The sequence below is a fragment of the Cryptomeria japonica genome, chromosome 9, assembly GCF_030272615.1.
Source record: "Cryptomeria japonica chromosome 9, Sugi_1.0, whole genome shotgun sequence".
Taxonomy (NCBI): Eukaryota; Viridiplantae; Streptophyta; class Pinopsida; order Cupressales; family Cupressaceae; genus Cryptomeria; species Cryptomeria japonica.
The window spans coordinates 584,189,042-584,208,241 of NC_081413.1; the positions used below are offsets into that span (position 1 = coordinate 584,189,042).

The following is a 19,200-nucleotide window of genomic DNA, read 5'->3' on the forward strand; positions in this document are numbered from 1 at the left end:
ACTATCTTCAACAGTTAGAAATAGATCATCCACATATAAAACCAGAAGTAGCATTTCACCATTAAATACTTTAAAGTAAATGTTAGGATCAACATCATTCTTGTAAAACCCTAAACTAACTAAGTACTTATCAATTCTTTCATAACAAGCTCTAGGAGCTTGCTTGAGGCTGTAGAGAGCTTTCTTCAATCTGCACACATGAGTTTCTCTATTATGAATCTCATAACCTTCAGGTTGTTCAATATAGACTTCTTCCATAATAACACCATTAAGGAAGGCAGTCTTTAAATCCATCTGATGTAACTTCTAACCTTTGGCTGCAACAATAGCTATAATAGTTCTAATGGAAGTATATCTAGCAACAGGAGCAAATGTTTCTTCATAATCTATGCCTTCCTTTTAAGAAAACCATGAGCTACAAATCTAGCTTTATATTTCTATATACTACCATCAACAACATGTTTAATTTTAAACAACCATTTTGAAGAAAAAAAAAACTTACATTTAGGTCTAGGCACAACATCCCAAACATCATTCTTAATGATGGATTGATAGTCTTTGTCCATAGCTAAATTCCATGCTTGTTGGTTTATAGCTTCTTCTATGCTAGAAGGTTTAGCCTCAATGATGTTGCACATCATTGCAACATAGTTGGAGAGATTTTGATGTCTCTTACTTTCTCTGAAAGTGCCACTAGGAGCTGCAAACTTTACTACATCTTGAATTGTGTTTCTAACACAAAGTGGTCTTTTCTTGCTAACTGCAATATCTCTAGGTCCATCAGTTGGAATGGGAGGCTCGAGAGAATCATCATGCTCAATAGGTTCAGGAGTCTTAATAGACTCCCTCTGAATCTCAAGGTTAGTACCAATATTCATATCTTGATTATCGTTAACTTCTTTATCATTATCAATATGAAAACCTTTAGATTTCTTGAAAGCAATATTTTCTTCAAAGGTGACATCCCTACTTACCTCAATATACCTTTGACCAAGAATATAGATGTGAAATTTCTTGGAAGATTCACTATATCCAACAAGGATACCCTTCTTCTCGGAAAGCTCTAACTTAGTCCTCTTTTCCTTTGGCACATGAACATAGACAAGACTTCCAAAGATCTTTAGGTAGTTGATATTTGGTTTGACTCTAGTAAAAGCTTCCTCGGGAGTTATGTTCTTCAGGACATGGTGAGGGCATCTATTCTAAATATAAATTGTAGTCTTGGATGCTTCAGCCCATAAGGAGGTTTGTAGATCCTAATCCTGAATCATAGCTCTATTCTTTCGTTCAGCTACATGATTTTCCTAAGGATTATAGGGAATGCATAACTACCTCTTAGTTCCCATTTTTACACAAAAGTCATTGAAGCCACTTGAGGTGTGTTCACCTCCATTGTCAGATCTTAACACTTTAATCCTTTTATCAGACATATTTTCAGCTAGAGCTTTAAATTCTTTGAACCTACGCAGCACTTCATCGGATTCTTTAGATTTTAGAAAGTAAATCCAAGTCTTTCTAGAGAAATCATCTATAAATGTAATATAGTATAGAAATCCATTAGGTGAAGGAACAGACATGGGTCCACATAGATAAGAATGAACAATGCTAATTTTTCCTTAGCTCTACTTTCACTTTTATGAAATGAACTTTTAGTGTTCTTACCTAATGCATAGCCTTTGCAAGCTTCATCATGAGATTGATTAAGTTTAAGCATACCTTTAACCATATTTTCAAGTGAAGGAAGTGCTTGATAGTGAAGATGGCCGAGCCTTCTATGCCATAGTTCGCAAGATTCAGGGGCTTCATGAATGAGTGCTTGGATGGGGTTAGCTAAAAGCTTATACAAACTATCATATCTATTTTCAATAACATGAGCAGATTTAATACTAGATTTCTTAGGCCATACAAGTACTTTACTCTCAAAAGATGCTATTTGATAACCTTTATCTTCTAAGGAAGAAATAGAGATTAAATTCCTCTTAATTCCAGGAACAAATAAAATATCACTAAGATGCAAGGACATCCCAGATTATAAATTTAAAGAAGTGCTACCAAAACCTCTTACTGAATACTAAGCATCATCACTAATTACCACATGAAGGTTGGACTTTTTCTCCATCAAGTCTTAGAGATGCTCTCGATATCCCATGACATGTCTAGATGCACCACTGTCTATCAACCAAGTGTTACTACCAATTGGCACGTTGCTGGACAATACAGAAATGAAGAGATAGTCTTCATTATCCTATGAGTTTGTAACTTCATTCAGGTTGGCCTCTCCTTGCAGGGGCAGATTCTAACATTCTTTGGCATAGTGTCCAAACTTGTCAAATTTGAAGCAGCAAACACATGAAAGATCCCTTCTCTTCTTCCTTGAATCATAAGAAGGAGGTTTGAAGTTTCTATCTCTTTTGAAGTTGTTGTTCTTCCAATGGCCTCCCTTTCTTCTAACATGTTGGGATGCAAACACATGTTGATCTCCTCCATGAGTTCCTTTATGTATTTCTCTGGCAGCAAGGCATGACTCCTCTTGAATGCAATTTGACCGAAGGTGATCGAAGGAAGGGAATTCATCTCTTCAACTTATGCTTTGAATGAAAGGATCCCAAGAGTCAGGAAGACCATTCAAAGAAATCATGAAAATATCCTTGTCCACAACCTCGCTTCCAATGATGCTGAGTTGGTTCTTCAATTCTGAAATCTTCATGAAGAAGGACATGACTGAATCTCCTTTTCTGATTTTAACTTGAAGAAGTTGCCGCCTCAATGTAAGTGTCCGACTGATATTGTTGATCTTGTATATCCCTTCAGGATGTTTAAACATCTCTTGGGCATTCTTCAGTTTGGAGATAACTGGAACAAGATGATCCTTCACAGAATCAATAAGGAACTTCTTTTGTTTAGAGCATTCTTCTGGAATTTCTTTAGTTCTTCCGGATCTGAAGGTTCAGTGAGATCCTTGTCTTCCACAAACTATAACAGCTCTAATTCTCCAAGAGCAAGGAGGACACGAACCTTCCATGATGTGAAATTGAGGGAACCTTCAGGTCTGTCTTCTACCTTTAGACCTGTAACTATCTTGTAAAACTGAAACAACAAAATAAAGGTAAAGGACAACTAATAATCTAATTATTTTGAATCAACCTAAAGATTTGATACCATGTTAGTTTTAAGCAATTTTATGTAACCAGATTGTAATAGATTGTAGATGAATAGTAACAGTAAAGAAAAAAAAAGACAAGACACACCAATACCCTCGGAAAACCTCCCTCTTGGAGGGGAAAAACCTAGCCACAAAAATAGAATGTTTATTATCTCAAATGTAGGAAATTACAATATAGAAAAATTATCTCAAATTGGTGTCCAAACAGCAAGTTAGCAGAGAAATGTAGGATGCAGCTCTAATCAACAGTAGATGACTAAAGGTGATCAACAATAGATGTCTAAGATAGGATGGAGCAGAATCACACAAGGAGAGCCTTCAAGTCCGCTTGGAGATCCTGACAACTTTGCCTAACCATAGCCTTAAATAAGTTCACAGAAGTGAAGGAGAGTTTTCCAATGTAGGAGAGAAAATTGTATCCGTGGTAGATTGATGATCAAATGACTTCATTTTGTTGTTAGTTTAATATCAACCTTTTGGCGCCAAATATCCCGAAGTCGGCTTGAATGTTTATTTAATTATATTACATTATCATTGTGCATTCCTCACATTACACATTTGCGTCCAATCTAGTAATTACATTTAATTGCCTTCCATGTTACATGCTTCCTCACGTTACACATTTGGGTCCAACCCAATAACACATTTACATGAGAGATAATACATATGACAAGTTTAATTGTCATTGACAACATTAAAATTCAATAATCAGGTATCCGAGCTATCTATTATTTTCAACATTAGACACACTCAAAGGAGATATAGAATTTTGGAGGAAATGTGTCTCGTGCAAGGAGTTTGGGAACACTTTATGTTTTGTCATTTTGTGTAGATAGTCACAGGTTCTACAGTTAAGAAATCCACTAATTTAATTAGTTTGGTGTTTCCTAGGTGAGTGAGGAGGATTGGTGAAGGTGCTTCATCAAATTATTCAAAAGGGTTGTGTTCAACCCTTCCAATGCTCCACTCTTATATGGATTGATGTAATAAGGGGGAAATGTTGGAGTATTATGTATTAGTTTATAGTTAATTACTTGTATTTTACATCAATAAACTACTACTTAGTTAGTATCTATGATTATGTAATAGTTTGGTTTTTCTTATATCAACTATTTAAAGATATAGACTTTAAATTAATAATATTATTTTTTACCATTCTCTATCATATAAGCCTTACAAAGGTCATTAACCTTGTTACATAGTTGGTCACAGATCCTATAAATGGGTGTTTCATAGAATCCATAGAGTCTTTAGAAATAAAATTAATAGGTGTTTCCTCCACAAGAGGAAGGGGATGGGTTCTAGTAATGACCTTGAAGGAAGGAAAAGGATATTAATTAGTATCTTCAAAGGATGGAGAGAAAGTGGACCCTTTTCATCATTTGATATATTAGTAAGCTTAAAGGGGTCCTCAAAAGTGACATTTTTTGCTTTGGTCAAGGAAGAGCTCTAAGAAGATAAATTACCTTGTGTAGAGGGGGAAGGACCAAAACTTGCTTCTTGTTGAGGAGAGTATTCAAATCATGGATATAGTGATTACTTCATTGGATGAGAGAGGGATTGGTAACAATAAAAATGAAGAGATAACCCAGGTAAGGCCTAGGATGAACTAGTATAGGTAATAATTAAACCCTAATGGTGGGGCATGGTCTTCCCATTGAAAATGTTAGCTTGCATTGACTAATCAAATTGAGAAAGAAAGAAGGAGAGAGTGAAGGAGTGGGAAAGATACATAAAGAGATAAGAGAGAGGGAGATATAGAGAAGGAAAGATGGAAGGAGATATAGCTCGAGAAAGGAGGAAATGCAAAAGGACACACACACACACACACACACACACACATATATATATATATATATACAGAGAGAGAGAGAGAGAGAGAGAGAGAGAGAGAGAGAGAGAGAGAGAGAGAGAGATGGGATTGCATTTGTTTTAAAGCTCTATATTTCATGTTTTATAAATAATGATTGCCTTTTGTGAAACATAAAATATGAACACATTTTATGTTTTAAAAGATGCAATCTTGTGTTGTGGAAGATGAAATGTAATCACATTTTTTAGTCAAAAAAAATTCTTTCCCTTTTTTCTTTATAGTTGGTTTTGATAAATGCCTAAAGTATTGAAGTATTAATTTTCCTCCATTTCATGTTTTTTAACCTCCAATTGAGTTTTTCAACTTGTATGTCATCAAGTTTATACATTGTATAATGATATTTAATAAAATTTCAACAAAAATCCCACACATCTTCTTAGGTTTCTAACATAAAATATAGTCAATATAATATATAATATAAATATAATTTAAAATACATAATATAATATTATTTTATTATATTTGTCATACTTTATGAAATTTAATATAATATAGCACGAGTATTGAAGGTCTATCTAGTATAAAAAATTATCACAATTGTCATAAATGTATCATTGTAATCATAATCATGAAAATACATTAATTATAATATATGTTCCCTCTAATTTGAGTGATGCAATAAATTAGAAGAAAAGAAAAATTGTTATATTGCATAAAACACATAAATCATGTAATAATATCAAAGATAGAACTATATAAGACATAATAAGAATATAAACATAAAAATGATACATAAAATCAACAAATGTGAATATTAGATCAACAACTACAATCACAACAATTCAAACACCTCAACTACTAATCCTCTCCTAATCCTCTCCCCTAATAAATAAAAAACATGTGTCTTATTAGAAATGACATCTTCCAAATAAATAAATTAAAATAAAAAAATGTCAAATTAGAAAGGTAGTCTTATCAATCGTCATTGAGTTTGACAAAGCCAATCTTGTTAAGCAGCATTTACTACAGGAACGTTCCTATGTTTTTGCCCGGCACCTTACGTTAAATATTGATAAGCTCATACGAAAGACTTGCGAACCGGGCTAACCAAATATGGCATGGCTCAATTCCCCTGCCGTAGAGTTAGGTTTTCCGCTCATCCTCCTCTGGATAATATACAGATTTGTCACAAAGAGGAAGTGCCACAGCAACAAGGGGAAGTTGGGATTGCCACCAGGGCCACGGCCATGGCCACTGATAGGCAATCTCCATCTTTTGGGAAGCCTTCCTCACAAGTCCCTAGCTGACCTCGCAAAAAAGCACGGGCCCATCATGTCTTTCCGCTTGGGCTCGGTACCCACGATTGTGGCCTCTTCTCCTGCCATGGCCAAAGAATTCCTTAAAACCCACGATCTGATCTTCGCAAATAGGCCACCTTCAGCGGCGGCACATTACATGGCCTACCAGCGCAGAAACATGGTGTTTGCCCCCTACGGAGAGTACTGCCGGCAGATCAGAAAGCTCTGCACAATTGAATTACTGACGACCAAGAGAACGGAGTCATTCAGGTGGGTGAGGGAGGAAGAGGTGTCTGCCATGGTGCGATCTGTGTGGGAGAAGAGCGACAAGGCCATGCGCTGCATCGAACTGCGGAACCCCATCTCCTCCCTCACACTCAACATTATCTGCAGAATGTTTGCAGGCAGAACTTTCTCCGACCATGAACTGGGCGGTGGAGTGTTTTTAGAGATGATGGATGAGATTATGCATCTCGGGGGAGTATTTGTTCTCGGAGACTACATTCTCTCTGTTGCCTTTCTCGATTTGGGAGGCTTCTGCCGCCGTATGCAGGCTGTTCATAAAATATACGATGAGTTTGCTGACAAGCTCATCGATGAGCACGTTGACCGGAGAAGGGCGAAAAAGTCGGAGTCTCTGGACATTGTGGACGTGCTGCTGCACATGGCTGAGAGCGAGAATTCTGCGATAGAAGTCTCTCGCGTTCAAATGAAAGCAATCATCTGGGCCGGTTCAGTTTACTTAAATGTTGGAATTTTGTCTTTTGTCTCCTGAAATTGTGAAATTAAAAATATCTCCTAAGATTTCACTAACCAAAGAGTTCAATGCTTTCACAGGACATGTTAAGCGGTGGAGTAGAGACATCTGCGGCAACTGTAGAATGGGCAATCACTGAGCTGCTGAGAAACCCTCAAGTGATGGCAAGGGGGCAGCAAGAGATTGACTTACAGGTTGGGAGAGATCGCATCGTAAGGGAAAGTGATCTGGTAAATTTAGAGTACTTGCGATGTGTGGTGAATGAAACATTTTGATTACATCCACCATGTTAATTATGGGTAGCTTGGACAGCTGTTCGTCCTTACCTAGAAATAACAGCATTAGTTATGGGTAGTTTTGGACAGCTGTTCGTCCTGACCTAGAATTAGAAAATGGTTGTTTTTGTCAAACAAGTATTGTTAGGATAAAAACAATTGTTATTTAATAGTGCCTCTTTTTAGGTGACACCTCATAGCCAAAATTAGTAATTAGTTATTGAGTTGTCTTGATCTCAGCCGTTGGTTTGAATTAATCTTGGCCGTTGGTTTTCCAACAGAGTAGTATAAAAAGGGGTCATGGGTCATTTGGAAAACAAGAAGTCTTGAGAAGAATTTGCAATGATAGCAAATAGTCTTGCAGTGTTAGCAAGAGGCGCAGTGATAGCGTTGATATAGCAGTGGAGGATATCAGCAGAAGATATTAGGAGTTTGTCAGAGTTCTGCCAGTAAGAGGCAAGGAATTCTTTTGTAATTCTTATATTGCTGAAGATTAATATATTTTCCATCTGTAGAACTGGTTTTCCCTTAGGGGTTTTTCCAGGGACGATTGTCCAAAAATATTGTGTCCTTGTGTTGCTTATTTCTTTCCGTATTTTTTTTTAGTGAAGTTGTAGTTGTGTTATTTTTCGATATTCAGCTGTAAATTTATTTTCAGCAGTTAAATAATTTTTATGAGATAGGAGATTAATAATCAGTGACTGCAATAGAATTTCTACATGGTATCAGAGCTTTGTTGAGGGTAGAAAAGGTTTACCCTAAGCAAAGGAAAGAAATTTGAGTTTGACCTTTTTCGAGTTATTGTTTTCCTTTATTTCTTTGAGATGGCCTCAGCAGGTTTGAGAGATCAGGACAGATTGGATGGTGCCTCAAATTTTGGTGTCTAGAAAGCCAGAATTTCTTTATTGCTGGAAGAGAATGGTATCAAGGAATATGTTACTAGTACTGTAGCTGTACCTACAGATCCAATACAACTTGCAGCATAGAAGAAGGATGATGCCAAGGCGAGGAGGATAATCCTTGATGGTGTCAAGGACCATGTTGTTCCACATATTGCAGAGTTAGATACAGCGAAGAAGATGTGGGACGCCATTCTGAATCTGTACCAGAATGCTACCACTAACTGGAAGCTGATTCTCAGAGAAAAATTGAGGAACACCCGAATGAACAAAGGAGAAGATGTTACAAGTTACCTCACCAGGCTTAGACTTGTCAAGGACGAGTTAGCAGTTGTTGGAGATAAGCCAAATGAAGATGAGCTAGTAAGAATAGCCCTAAATGGGTTTTCTAAGTAGTGGGATGTCTTTGTTCAAGTTATTAATGGACGAGACACCTTACCAAGTTGGGATCGACTTTGGAGTGATTTCACTCAAGAGGAGCTTAGACTAAGCCTTGTCAATGGAGCCAACAATAAGAGTCAGAAAAGTGAGGTAGAACAAGAAAATGTTGCCCTAGCGGGAAAGGGGAAAACAAAGAAGGGATCTAGCAAAGGAGCAAATTCTCAAATTGAAAAGAAGAAGAAGGACCTATCTAAGGTCAAGTGCTTTGGTTGTCACGAGTTTGGCCACTATGTCAGCGATTGCCCACAAAGGAAGAAAGATAAGAAGGGAAAGAACCAAGTGGCAGCTTTAGCAAGTGCAGAGGAGCTCTCTAGTAGATTGGAGGATGAGTTTGCACTCATAGCCTATATGATTAGCTCAACCTCACAGAGTGTCTGGTATATAGACAGTGGGGTGTCATTTCATATGACAGGAGTTCGAGAGTACTTCTCCAGCTACAAGGAGGAGAACACCAGAATCCAGATCTCTATGGGGAACTTGTCCAAGCTCAACTCAGTTGGGAAAGGGACTGTTCAGCTTTAGAGGGAGAATGGAAAGGTAATTCCTCTTCATGATGTGTTGCATGTGCCAGGCTTAGGTATGAATTTGGTTTCTGTATCTGTCCTTCAAGATAAAGGGTATAATGTTCTCTTTAGAGGGATGCATGTTTTGATTAAGCATAAAGATTGGAAATCACCTGTATCTATTGGAGTTAGGAGTGGTCGCCTTTATAGGTTATAGTTTGATACTCCTAAGGCACTCATGAGTTGCAATAACCCTAGAGATCTTGGAGAGCTATGGCATAGGAGGATGGGCCATATTCATCATGGAGCACTTAGATTGCTTCGTGAGACGGTGACAGGTGTTCCAGAGGTGAGCACAGAGCATGATGATGTATGTAAGGGATGTGTGTTGGGAAAGTTTGCGAAAGCATCTTTTCCAAGGAGTGACACCAGATCTATGGGTGTTCTTGATCTAGTACATTCAGATGTATGTGGACCAATGTCGACAAAGTCTCTTAGAGGATATGAGTTTTATGTTACCTTTATTGATGATTTCTCCAGGAAGACCTGGATATACTTCTTGAAGACCAAGGATGAGGTTTTCAGTCACTTCCAAGAGTTCAAGGCTCTTGTGGAGAACTCAACAGGAAGGAAGATAAAGGTTCTTCGGTCAGACAATGGAGGCGAGTACAAAGGAAATGACTTCTAGGATTTCTGTACTAGAGAAGGAATCAAGAGAGAGTGGATTGTTCCTTACAATCCACAGTAGAATGGAGTTGCTGAGAGGAAGAACCGTTCTATTTCGGAGGCAGCAAGGGCTATGCTACATGACCAGGACATGCCCCGCTACTTATGGGCAGAAGCGTGTAGTACAACAGTCTACATTCAGAATAGGGTTCCACACAAGGTACTAGGGAAAATGACACCAAAGGAGGCTTTCACGAGGAAGAAGCCAGATGTTGGTCACTTCAGGATATTTGGGAGTTTGGCATATTGCCTTATTCCTGGAGACACACGTACCAAGTTAGATCAGACTGCAGAGAAGGGGTACTTTGTTGGGTATAGTGAAACTTCAAAGGCATATAGGATGTTCATTCCAGGGACTAGAAGAATTATTGTCAGACGCGATGTCAAGTTCATGGAGGACAAGGCATTTAGAAGATCCAAAGATTTGCCAGCAGATGATCAGAATGAGCAGCCAACGAAAGCTCCAAGTCCAAGTCAAGGACAACAAAGCTCAAGTATAGTTACTAGTACAAGCATAGACTCAGGTAGTGAAGATTCACAGAGTATGGAGCAACTGGTGCAGCAAGATATGCATCTAGATGATATAGAGGTTGATATTTCATCCTCTACAGTTGGCAGTAGGAACCATGAGGTTCAAGACATACAAAGGGATACTCAGGAGTCTGTGGGAGCTCCTAGGAAGAGTACAAGATAGAGGAGACAACCAGCCAAGATCAATGACTATGTGGCATTAGTCAGCCAGTTGGTAGATAGTGAACCTTCCAACTATCAGGAAGCTGCAAAGCATCAGGTATGGCAAGATGCTATGGTTGAGGAATATAACTCAATAATGTAGAATGATGTATGGGAGGTAGTGCCTAGACCAACTGATAGAGCAGTAGTTGGATCGCGCTGGATCTTCAAGATAAAGCATGGTGCAGATGGTAGCATCAAGAAATATAAGGCGAGGTTTGTGGCCAAGGGGTTCTCTCAGAAGGAGGGAATAGACTATGAGGAGACATTTGCTCCTGTGGCCAGGTATACTTCTATATGAGCTGTAATCTCATTTGTAGCACAGATGGGATGGCAGATCCATCAAATGGATGTCAAGACAGCATTCCTTAATGGAGAATTGAAGGAGGAGGTATACATAGAACAACCAGAAGGCTTTGTAGCACATAGCAAAGAGACCCACGTGTGCAGATTAAAGAAAGCCTTATACGGACTCAAGCAGGCTCCCAGAGTGTGGTATGAGTACATTGATACATACTTTCAGGAAATGGGCTTTGTGAAGAGTGAGGCTGATGCGAACCTCTACTACTTGGTGGTTGGGGGTGAGGTTCTCATTCTTGTTCTATATGTGGATGACTTGTTTCTTACTAGTGCACTAGGGCTCATAGAGGATTGCAAGAGGGACCTTGCAGAAGAGTTTGAGATGAAGAATTTGGGGATTATGCACTACTTTCTAGGCATGGAGGTGTGGCAGACTAATGGAGAGATTTTCCTTGGTCAAGGGAAATATTGCATTGAAATCTTGAAGAGATTCGAGATGGAAGATTGCAAAGCCATGTCTACACCCATGATCACTAATTGGAGGAAGGTAGATGCATCCAAGGAAAAGGATGTTGATCCCACCCTATACAGGCAGTTGATTGTTTCACTCATGTATTTGGTCAACACCAGGCCAGATATAGCCTTTGCAGTAAACTCTCTTAGTCAGTTCATGGTAGAGCCAAAGAGAGTGCATTGGATAGCGGCTAAGCATGTGTTGCGTTATCTTCATGGTACAGTTGAGTACGGGATCAGATATGTTCGAGGTGAAGGTATCAAGTTGATAGGCTATACTGATGCAGATTGGGCAGGCAGTACAACGGACAAAAGGAGTACTTCAGGATGTTGTTTCAGCTTGGGATCAGGAGTTGTTTCTTGGTTCAGCAGGAAGCAAAAATCTGTGGCCTTGAGTTCATCAGAAGCAGAATACATAGCAGCCAGCATGGTGACGTGTGAAGCTATATGGCTTCGGAAGTTGCTAGTAGCCTTGTTTGGTCAGAAGGTTGAGACTACAGTGATACACTACGACAATCAGAGTTGCATCAAGTTGACTGAGAATCCAGTGTTTCACGATAGATCGAAACATATAGACATCAGGTATCACTTCATCAGGGATTGTGTACAGAGGGGGATTGTTCAGCTACAATACATACCTACAGAGGAGCAGGTAGCAGACATTCTAACAAAGGCTTTGGGGAAGGCAAAATTCATCTTCTTTAGAGATAAGATGGGTGTCGTGCAGAATAGCTTCCTCACTAAGAGGGAGTGTTAATTATGGGTAGCTTGGACAACTGTTTGTCCTTACCCAAAAATAACAGCATTAGTTATGGGTAGTTTTGGACAGCTGTTCGTCCTGACCTAGAATTAGAAAATGGTTGTTTTTGTCAAACAAGTATTGTTAGGATAAAAACAATTGTTATTTAATAGTGGCTCTTTTTAGGTGACACCTCATAGCCAAAATTAGTAATTGGTTATTGAGTTGTCTTGATCTCAGCCGCTGGTTTGAATTAATCTTGGCCGTTGGTTTTCCAACAGAGTAGTATAAAAAGGGGTCATGGGTCATTTGGAAAACAAGAACTCTTGAGAAGAATTTGCAGTGATAGCAAATAGTCTTGCAGTGTTAGCAAGAGGCGCAGTGATAGCATTGATATAGCAGTGGAGGATATCAGCAGGAGATATTAGGAGTTTGTCAGAGTTCTGCTAGTAAGAGGCAAGGAATTCTTTTGTAATTCTTATATTGCTGAAGATTAATATATTTTCCATCTGTAGAACTAGTTTTCCCTTAGGGGTTTTTCCAGGGACGGTTGTCCAAAAATATTGTGTCCTTGTGTTGCTTATTCTTTCCGTATTTTTTTTTAGGGAAGTTGCAGTTGTGTTATTTTTCGATATTCAGTTGTAAATTTATTTTCAGCAGTTAAATAATTTTTATGAGATAGGAGATTAATAATCAGTGACTGCAATAGAATTTCTACACACCAGGCCCCTTGCTCGTGCCACCCGAATCCACTGAGGGTTGAGCTGTGGGAGGATATTACATTCCACCAAAAACAAGGTTGTATGTGAACATTTGGGCAATCGGAAGGGATGAAAGTGTTTGGGAAGATGCTCTAGAATTCAAGCCCGAGAGATTTATTGGATCAAGCATAGATGTGAAAGGCCACTAGTTTGAATTGCTGACTTTCGGAGCAGGAAGAAGTGGATGCCCTGGGATTCCTATGGGCCTTGCTAATGTTTACTTGGTTCTGGCTCAGCTCATAGACTGCTTTGATTGGAGTGCAGAGGGTGATTTGGATAGGGATGAAGAGTTTGGATTGACCCTACCAAAGAAGAGTCCTCTCTCTGCTCTTCCTTCGTGGAGGCTCACCACCGATGAGCCACTATAACTTTGGATACACTTGGGAAACAAGCTACTAATATAGACATATAAACTATCCTACTATCTTTGTAATTGCACCTTTATGTGGAAAGGCTGCTAATATAGATAAATAGTCATGGTACCACTGTAATTGTTCTTTATGTGGAAGGTTAGCTATTAATATTCTATTACTGTGGTTGTATCTTTATGTAAAAGGTACTGCACCATTGAAATTGCTGGAACTTTCACTATTAATTTAGACATATAAACCATCCTACTACCTTTGTAATTGCATCTTTATGTGGAAATGCTGCTAATATACACATATAATCATGGGATGTCATGGGCTTAGAGCTTTAACCCGAGCGGCATTGGTAATCAGCTCATGCAAGTTGGATCGCTCTCTGCACCAGTCAATCCTAGACTACGCCTATCCCAAATTTAGGAGAACCATTTAGTAGTATTTCGATTTCAACCCAAAACAATGCAAATCAATATAGAACAAAAAGTATAAGAGGCAACACAAATTTCTTATGTTATTCAGCAATCCAACCTTACATGATAAAAAGCCAAGTTGTGCTCCAGCAAGTAGGTTAGGCTACGCCGAAAATGCCTACATTGTTCATAGTTAACAAGTATTCTTAACCTCGTCCCTAAGACCAATGCTAGTCTGAACCCAAGACTCAGCCTGATCCACACAATAAAGCTTGTCGCAACAAAGAAACCTTCAGCTAGCTCCTCACTCGCTCTCTCACATTTCCTTTGGCAACTCACCTCTTCAACTCAATTGCACTTTTCTTCACTACTTAAGCTAGCTCCCACAGCTCACTTATAAAGGTGCACTGCCACACTTGCCCTCGGATGTTGCAAAGCATCCACATCATTAGATCACATCACACAACTCATAAAATTCACCAGAGAGTGTGATTCACTTTTCACACCTCGAGTTCACCAACCTGCTCTATAGGTCTTGATTTATCCAACTCGAATCACCCCGCACACGTAACTAACATGGGACCAATAATGGATGTGACCTATCCGATCCGCATGAGTTAAATTATATTTGCCATCAGATTATGATCCACTCCAACTTCCCTGCACTTTGGCCATTGCGCACCCATCTGAATGCAAAGTAAGGCAGACCTAAAAGCTCAACGGTCAACTCAACCACCAAGGCAAAGTCGTCTTCATGTCAGACGTTACACCTTCCCCCACCTAAATCATGGTGACGCCCTCGAGGTCGATGCACCTTCTGTCTCCAAGATGCATGAGAGGTACTAAATGTAACTTAGTTATGTTGAGACGAGTTCCCCTGAAGGAACTCCAAAATCTTCTCGTCATCTCTCCACAAAGTCTCACCTATTTCCCAAGAAGCTTCCTCATGAGTCAAGGCTTCCCAAATCAAAAGGAACTCACGAATCATCCTCCTTCCATAAGCTCTCGACCACATCGCCAAAACCTATCCAACTTGCCTGTTTGGATTATCTACCACATTGGTCGATCCCTGATTTGGAATGTTCCTCACCAAATCCTCTTCATCAGGATGATAAGCTCAGAACTGAGATACATGGAACATAGGGTGCACACTCAGATGTAAGGGGAAATTCAATTTATAGGCGACTCGACCAGCTCTCTGCACAAATTCAAACGAACCATCCCATCTCCTCACTAGCGAAGCATTCAAACCCTTAGGAACTTTGAACTAGTTTGGATCCATCCATAGCAAAACCTCATCACCAACATTAAATTCTAACTTTCTCCTCTTTTCATCCGTAAACTTTTTCATTTGGTTTGCAGCCTTAGTGAGATGATATCTCGCTAAGTCAACTCGCTCAATTCATCTCTTAACGAGTTCTTCTGCATCCATGTTACTAGCCTGGTATCCCTACATCACTGTATGTGGAGTGAGTGGTTGCTGCCCTATAGCCAACTCAAAAGGACTATATTTTGAAGAACCACTTTAATGCAAATTATAACTAAATTGGGCCATATCCAACAATCTTGGCCAATTGCTCTGATCGAATGCAATGAAATGCCTCAAGTAGTCTTCCAACAGCACATCGATCCATTCAATCTCCCTATTAGTATGAGAATGGAAGCTAGTGCTCATCAACAAACCCGTTTCAATCAACTTAAATAGTTCGGACCAAAATTTTGAAGTGTACCTCGAATCCCAATTGCTCACAATACTCAAAGGAACTCCCCAATTCTTTACAATATTCCTAAAGAAATAGTCTGTTGTTGTCTCGACTGAATAAGGTTGTTGGCAAGGTATGAAAACTACATACTTGCTAAAGCGATCCACCGCAACCATGATACTAGTGAATCCATCCACATTAGGCAACTAAGTAATGAAATCTAGACTGACACTCGCCTAGGGTCTCACCGAAACTGGTAAAGGCTGCAACAAACCTCTTGGTTGCAAGTTTACCACTTTATCCTACTGGCAAGCGAGACAAGTTCTCACATACTACTCAACATCATCTCACATACTAAACCCATAAAACCCCCTTTCGAGCAACGTCGTTGTCCTCTTCTAGCCTAGGTGTCCCACCCAAGTTGAATCATGGTACTCATGTAGCATTTCTTTCCTCAACTCTCTCCACTTTGGGATGTACAACTTGCTCTCGATGTAATACAACAACCCTTCCTTCAAGAAAAACTTCCTTGTTCATCCAGCCTCGAGTTGGAGTATAATCTAGTGAGCTTGAGAGTTATTCTCCAAACCTTCACAAATCCAATCCATCACTTCCTCAGCAAGTGCATCCTGGCTGGAACCTTCCCCCAAAGTCTACAACACGCCAAGTTGAGGTTTCCTGCTCAATGCATCTACAACAACATTATACCTACCAGGGTTATACACATGTTCAAAATCAAATTCAACTAAGAACTCCTACCATCTAGCTTGCTTTGGCATCAACTTCACCTGATTTTTGAAGTAGGTGGAGTTGATATTATCCGCCTTGACCAAAAATGGAACACTTAACAAATAATGCCTCCAAATTCGCAAGCAATAGACAATAGCGGTCTTCTCCTTCTTGTGGGCTGAGTAGTTCTGCTCTCTGTCATTCAATTTATGGAATTCAAATGCAACTAGGTGCACAGTCTACATAAGGACACCGCCAATCGCATAGTTGGATGCATCTGTCTGAACTTCAAAGGGTTCACCATACCTTGACAAAGCTAACACTGGCTCCACAGTGTGCTTTCTCTTCAATAGCTCGAATGCCTCTCGTTGTCGGTCACCCCATTTCCAACCCTTATTCTTCTTCAACAAATCCGTCGAGGGTCCTACAATCTTAGAGTAGCTAGCCACAAACTTCCAGTAGTAATTAGCTAGCCCAAGAAACTGATGCACTTCGTGCACATTCCGCAATGGCTCCCAATCCTGAATCGCTGCAAGCTTTTCTATATTTGGTCAGATTTTCCCATGTCTGACTATGTGCCCAAGTAATGGCATTTCATCTTGTGCAAAGACGCAATTATCCTTCTTGACAAAGAGGCCATGCATCTTGAACAAATTGAATACCTCAAGAAGGTGCTCCTTATGCTCTACCAGCATCTTGCTCTAGACCAAGCTGTCATCCAAGTACAAAACAACACACCAATCCAATAGAGGTTTGAAAATGTCGTTCATCAAAGTACTGAATGTAGCAGGGGCATTTTTCAAGCCAAAAGGCATGACAAGAAACTTGTACCACCCATATCGAGTTGTGATGGTTGTCTTTTCTTCATCACCTGGTGCAATCCGAATTTGGTAGTATCCCTATCTCAAATCCAACTTAGTGAAGTACCTACCTCCACAAGTCTATCAAATCTATTCGCAATAAGAGGAAGATGATACTTATTCTTTATCACTAGCTTGTTCAAAGCTTGATAATCCATGCAGAATCACAAGGTTCCCTCTTTCTTGCGTTGAAACAACATAGGGGCAGCATAGGGAGAGTGTGATGGTTGCAAGAAGCCCACCTTGATGAGTTCCATCAACTGCTTCCTCAATTCTACCATCTCGACTCCTGACATTCAATACGGAGCTCATGCAGGTGGCCTCACTCTAGCCTCCCGCTCTATCCTATGATCCACATGTCACCTCGATGGCAATGTTGCACGTAACTTATCTGACATCACATTGATGAATTCTTCCAAAACTTCACAAACAATAGAGGTGTTCGAAGTCCCAAAAGAATCTCCTTCATCCCATCTGCCAAGTAAAGCCGCCAAAAATAATTCATTGCTGCCTTTCCTTCCAGCCCCCTTCAAACTCAATGCACTCAAGATTCAGTCTTAATCGTTGCAACGCACTGTAGGAATCATACATGGCTTCGTTGGATCCAACATCATTATGTAGCTAAGATGGGGTCCTACAACTGTTGCAGCTTGCCTCAAGAATTCTTGCCCCAAGATGAGGTTGAAATCTTTCATGTCAATCGCCACAAGATTCATAGGTGCTTTCTAAGAACCAATCCGCATCACAGCATTCCAGATATCACCACTTACTTTTTGTGTGGGTGCATTCACTGCCTTAAAACTCATCTAAGTAGGATCCATCTTGAGCCCCAACACCTTAGCTCAGCTCACCGATATGTGATTATGAGTAGCACCAGAATTGACCATCGCCATAACTTTCTTTCCACCAAATAATGCCTTGACATAGGACAAATCATGTCAAGTCACACTATGCTCTTTCGATTTCTACATAGTATTCAAAAACTATAGTACCCCTATCTCAAATACTTTCATGTCATCCGCTAACAAGGAATTCACCTGAGCCTTCTCTGGACACTCACGTACCTAGTGGTCAGGTTGCCCACAAATAAAGCAGTTTCAATCTCGTGCCACCTTCTCTTTCGCAGGAGCATAATCTTTGGATTTCTATGGAGTGTTCCCTTCACTCTTTCCTTTGCCCTTTTTATCACAACCTTTCTAGTTTTGATTGTTTTTCTGCCCACTCTTCTTGAATCTGAAGGGTTGACGTCGCTCCGCACCATCAGACTTCACCCCACCAAATCCTTTGGCAGCATCGCCCTTGTAATCCAATCTAAGCCACCTGCAATAGTTATTGCCTCAGTGAGAGTCTTCATCTTTTTTTGCTGCAGCTCCTCGGCAGCCCAAGGCTAAAGATTCTTCATAAACAAATATAGCTTCTCATAAACATTTAGTTTGGTGCACTCCAGATCCAACACTTGAAAAGCACGAACATAATCATAGATCTTGCCTAAGTGTTTCAGCTCATCAAACCAAGCTCAAATAATCTATTTGGAATTCCTCAAACAGAATTCATCTTGGAGAACTGCCTTCAGCTCGAGCCAAGTTTTCATCAATCTCAAGGGCTTCCTAGCTCGCTCAACATCCAAATGAGTGTGCCACCAAAGTTTTGCACTTCCTATGAAGCACGATAAAACCTTCTTCATTTGTGCCTCATTGGTCAATTTAGGAGAGCTAGAAAAATATTTCTCCACATCCCAGAAGAAGTTATGCAAAGCCTTATCATCGCGATCTTCATCATACACACCGATTTTTAGAGATGTCTTCAACACTTGAGTTCCACCTTGCAACAATGCACTATGAAGTGATTGGCACTCCTTTAGGAACTTCACCTCTTCCTTTAGGATGTCGACCTGCTCAGCCAGCTTACTCAGCTTCTCATGATTCACGGAGTAACCTGCCTCACAATTAATAAATCGATCTTCCAAGTTAGCAACTTCCATTATGTCAAGTCGCTGCTCATGATCTTGCAACCAGTCACAAGAATGCTGAGATCCACGCCTAGTATTCACATTCACATTTTGTTCCTGTGTCACATCATCAGGATCCACCATGGATAAAGAAGCACTACTAATCTGCTCTGCTACCAACTATCACGGGCTTAGATTTTTAACCCACATGGCACTAGCAATTAGCTCGTTCAAGTTAGATCGCTCCTTGCACCAGTCAATCCCA

General features: G+C 39.8%; 1 protein-coding gene across 1 annotated transcript; it reads left to right on the forward strand.

The window, feature by feature from the left end:
- The first annotated feature begins 6,089 nt into the window (after positions 1-6,089).
- LOC131032516 (cytochrome P450 750A1-like) lies at positions 6,090-13,288 on the forward strand. Its single transcript, XM_057963528.2, has 3 exons — positions 6,090-6,968; positions 7,112-7,261; positions 13,157-13,288. Exons 1-3 carry the CDS (start codon positions 6,090-6,092, stop codon positions 13,286-13,288), a joined length of 1,161 nt encoding a protein of 386 aa, XP_057819511.2.
- Positions 13,289-19,200: the final 5,912 nt, after the last annotated feature.

Coding starts and splice junctions, on each gene's coding strand:
- LOC131032516 (XM_057963528.2), top strand. CDS start 6,090: ATGGCATGGCTCAATTCCCCTGCCGTAGAGTTAGGTTTTCCGCTCATC. Junction 6,969..7,111: donor GCGAGAATTCTGCGATAGAA/GTCTCTCGCGTT, acceptor ATGCTTTCACAG/GACATGTTAAGCGGTGGAGT. Junction 7,262..13,156: donor TCGTAAGGGAAAGTGATCTG/GTAAATTTAGAG, acceptor GTTCTGGCTCAG/CTCATAGACTGCTTTGATTG.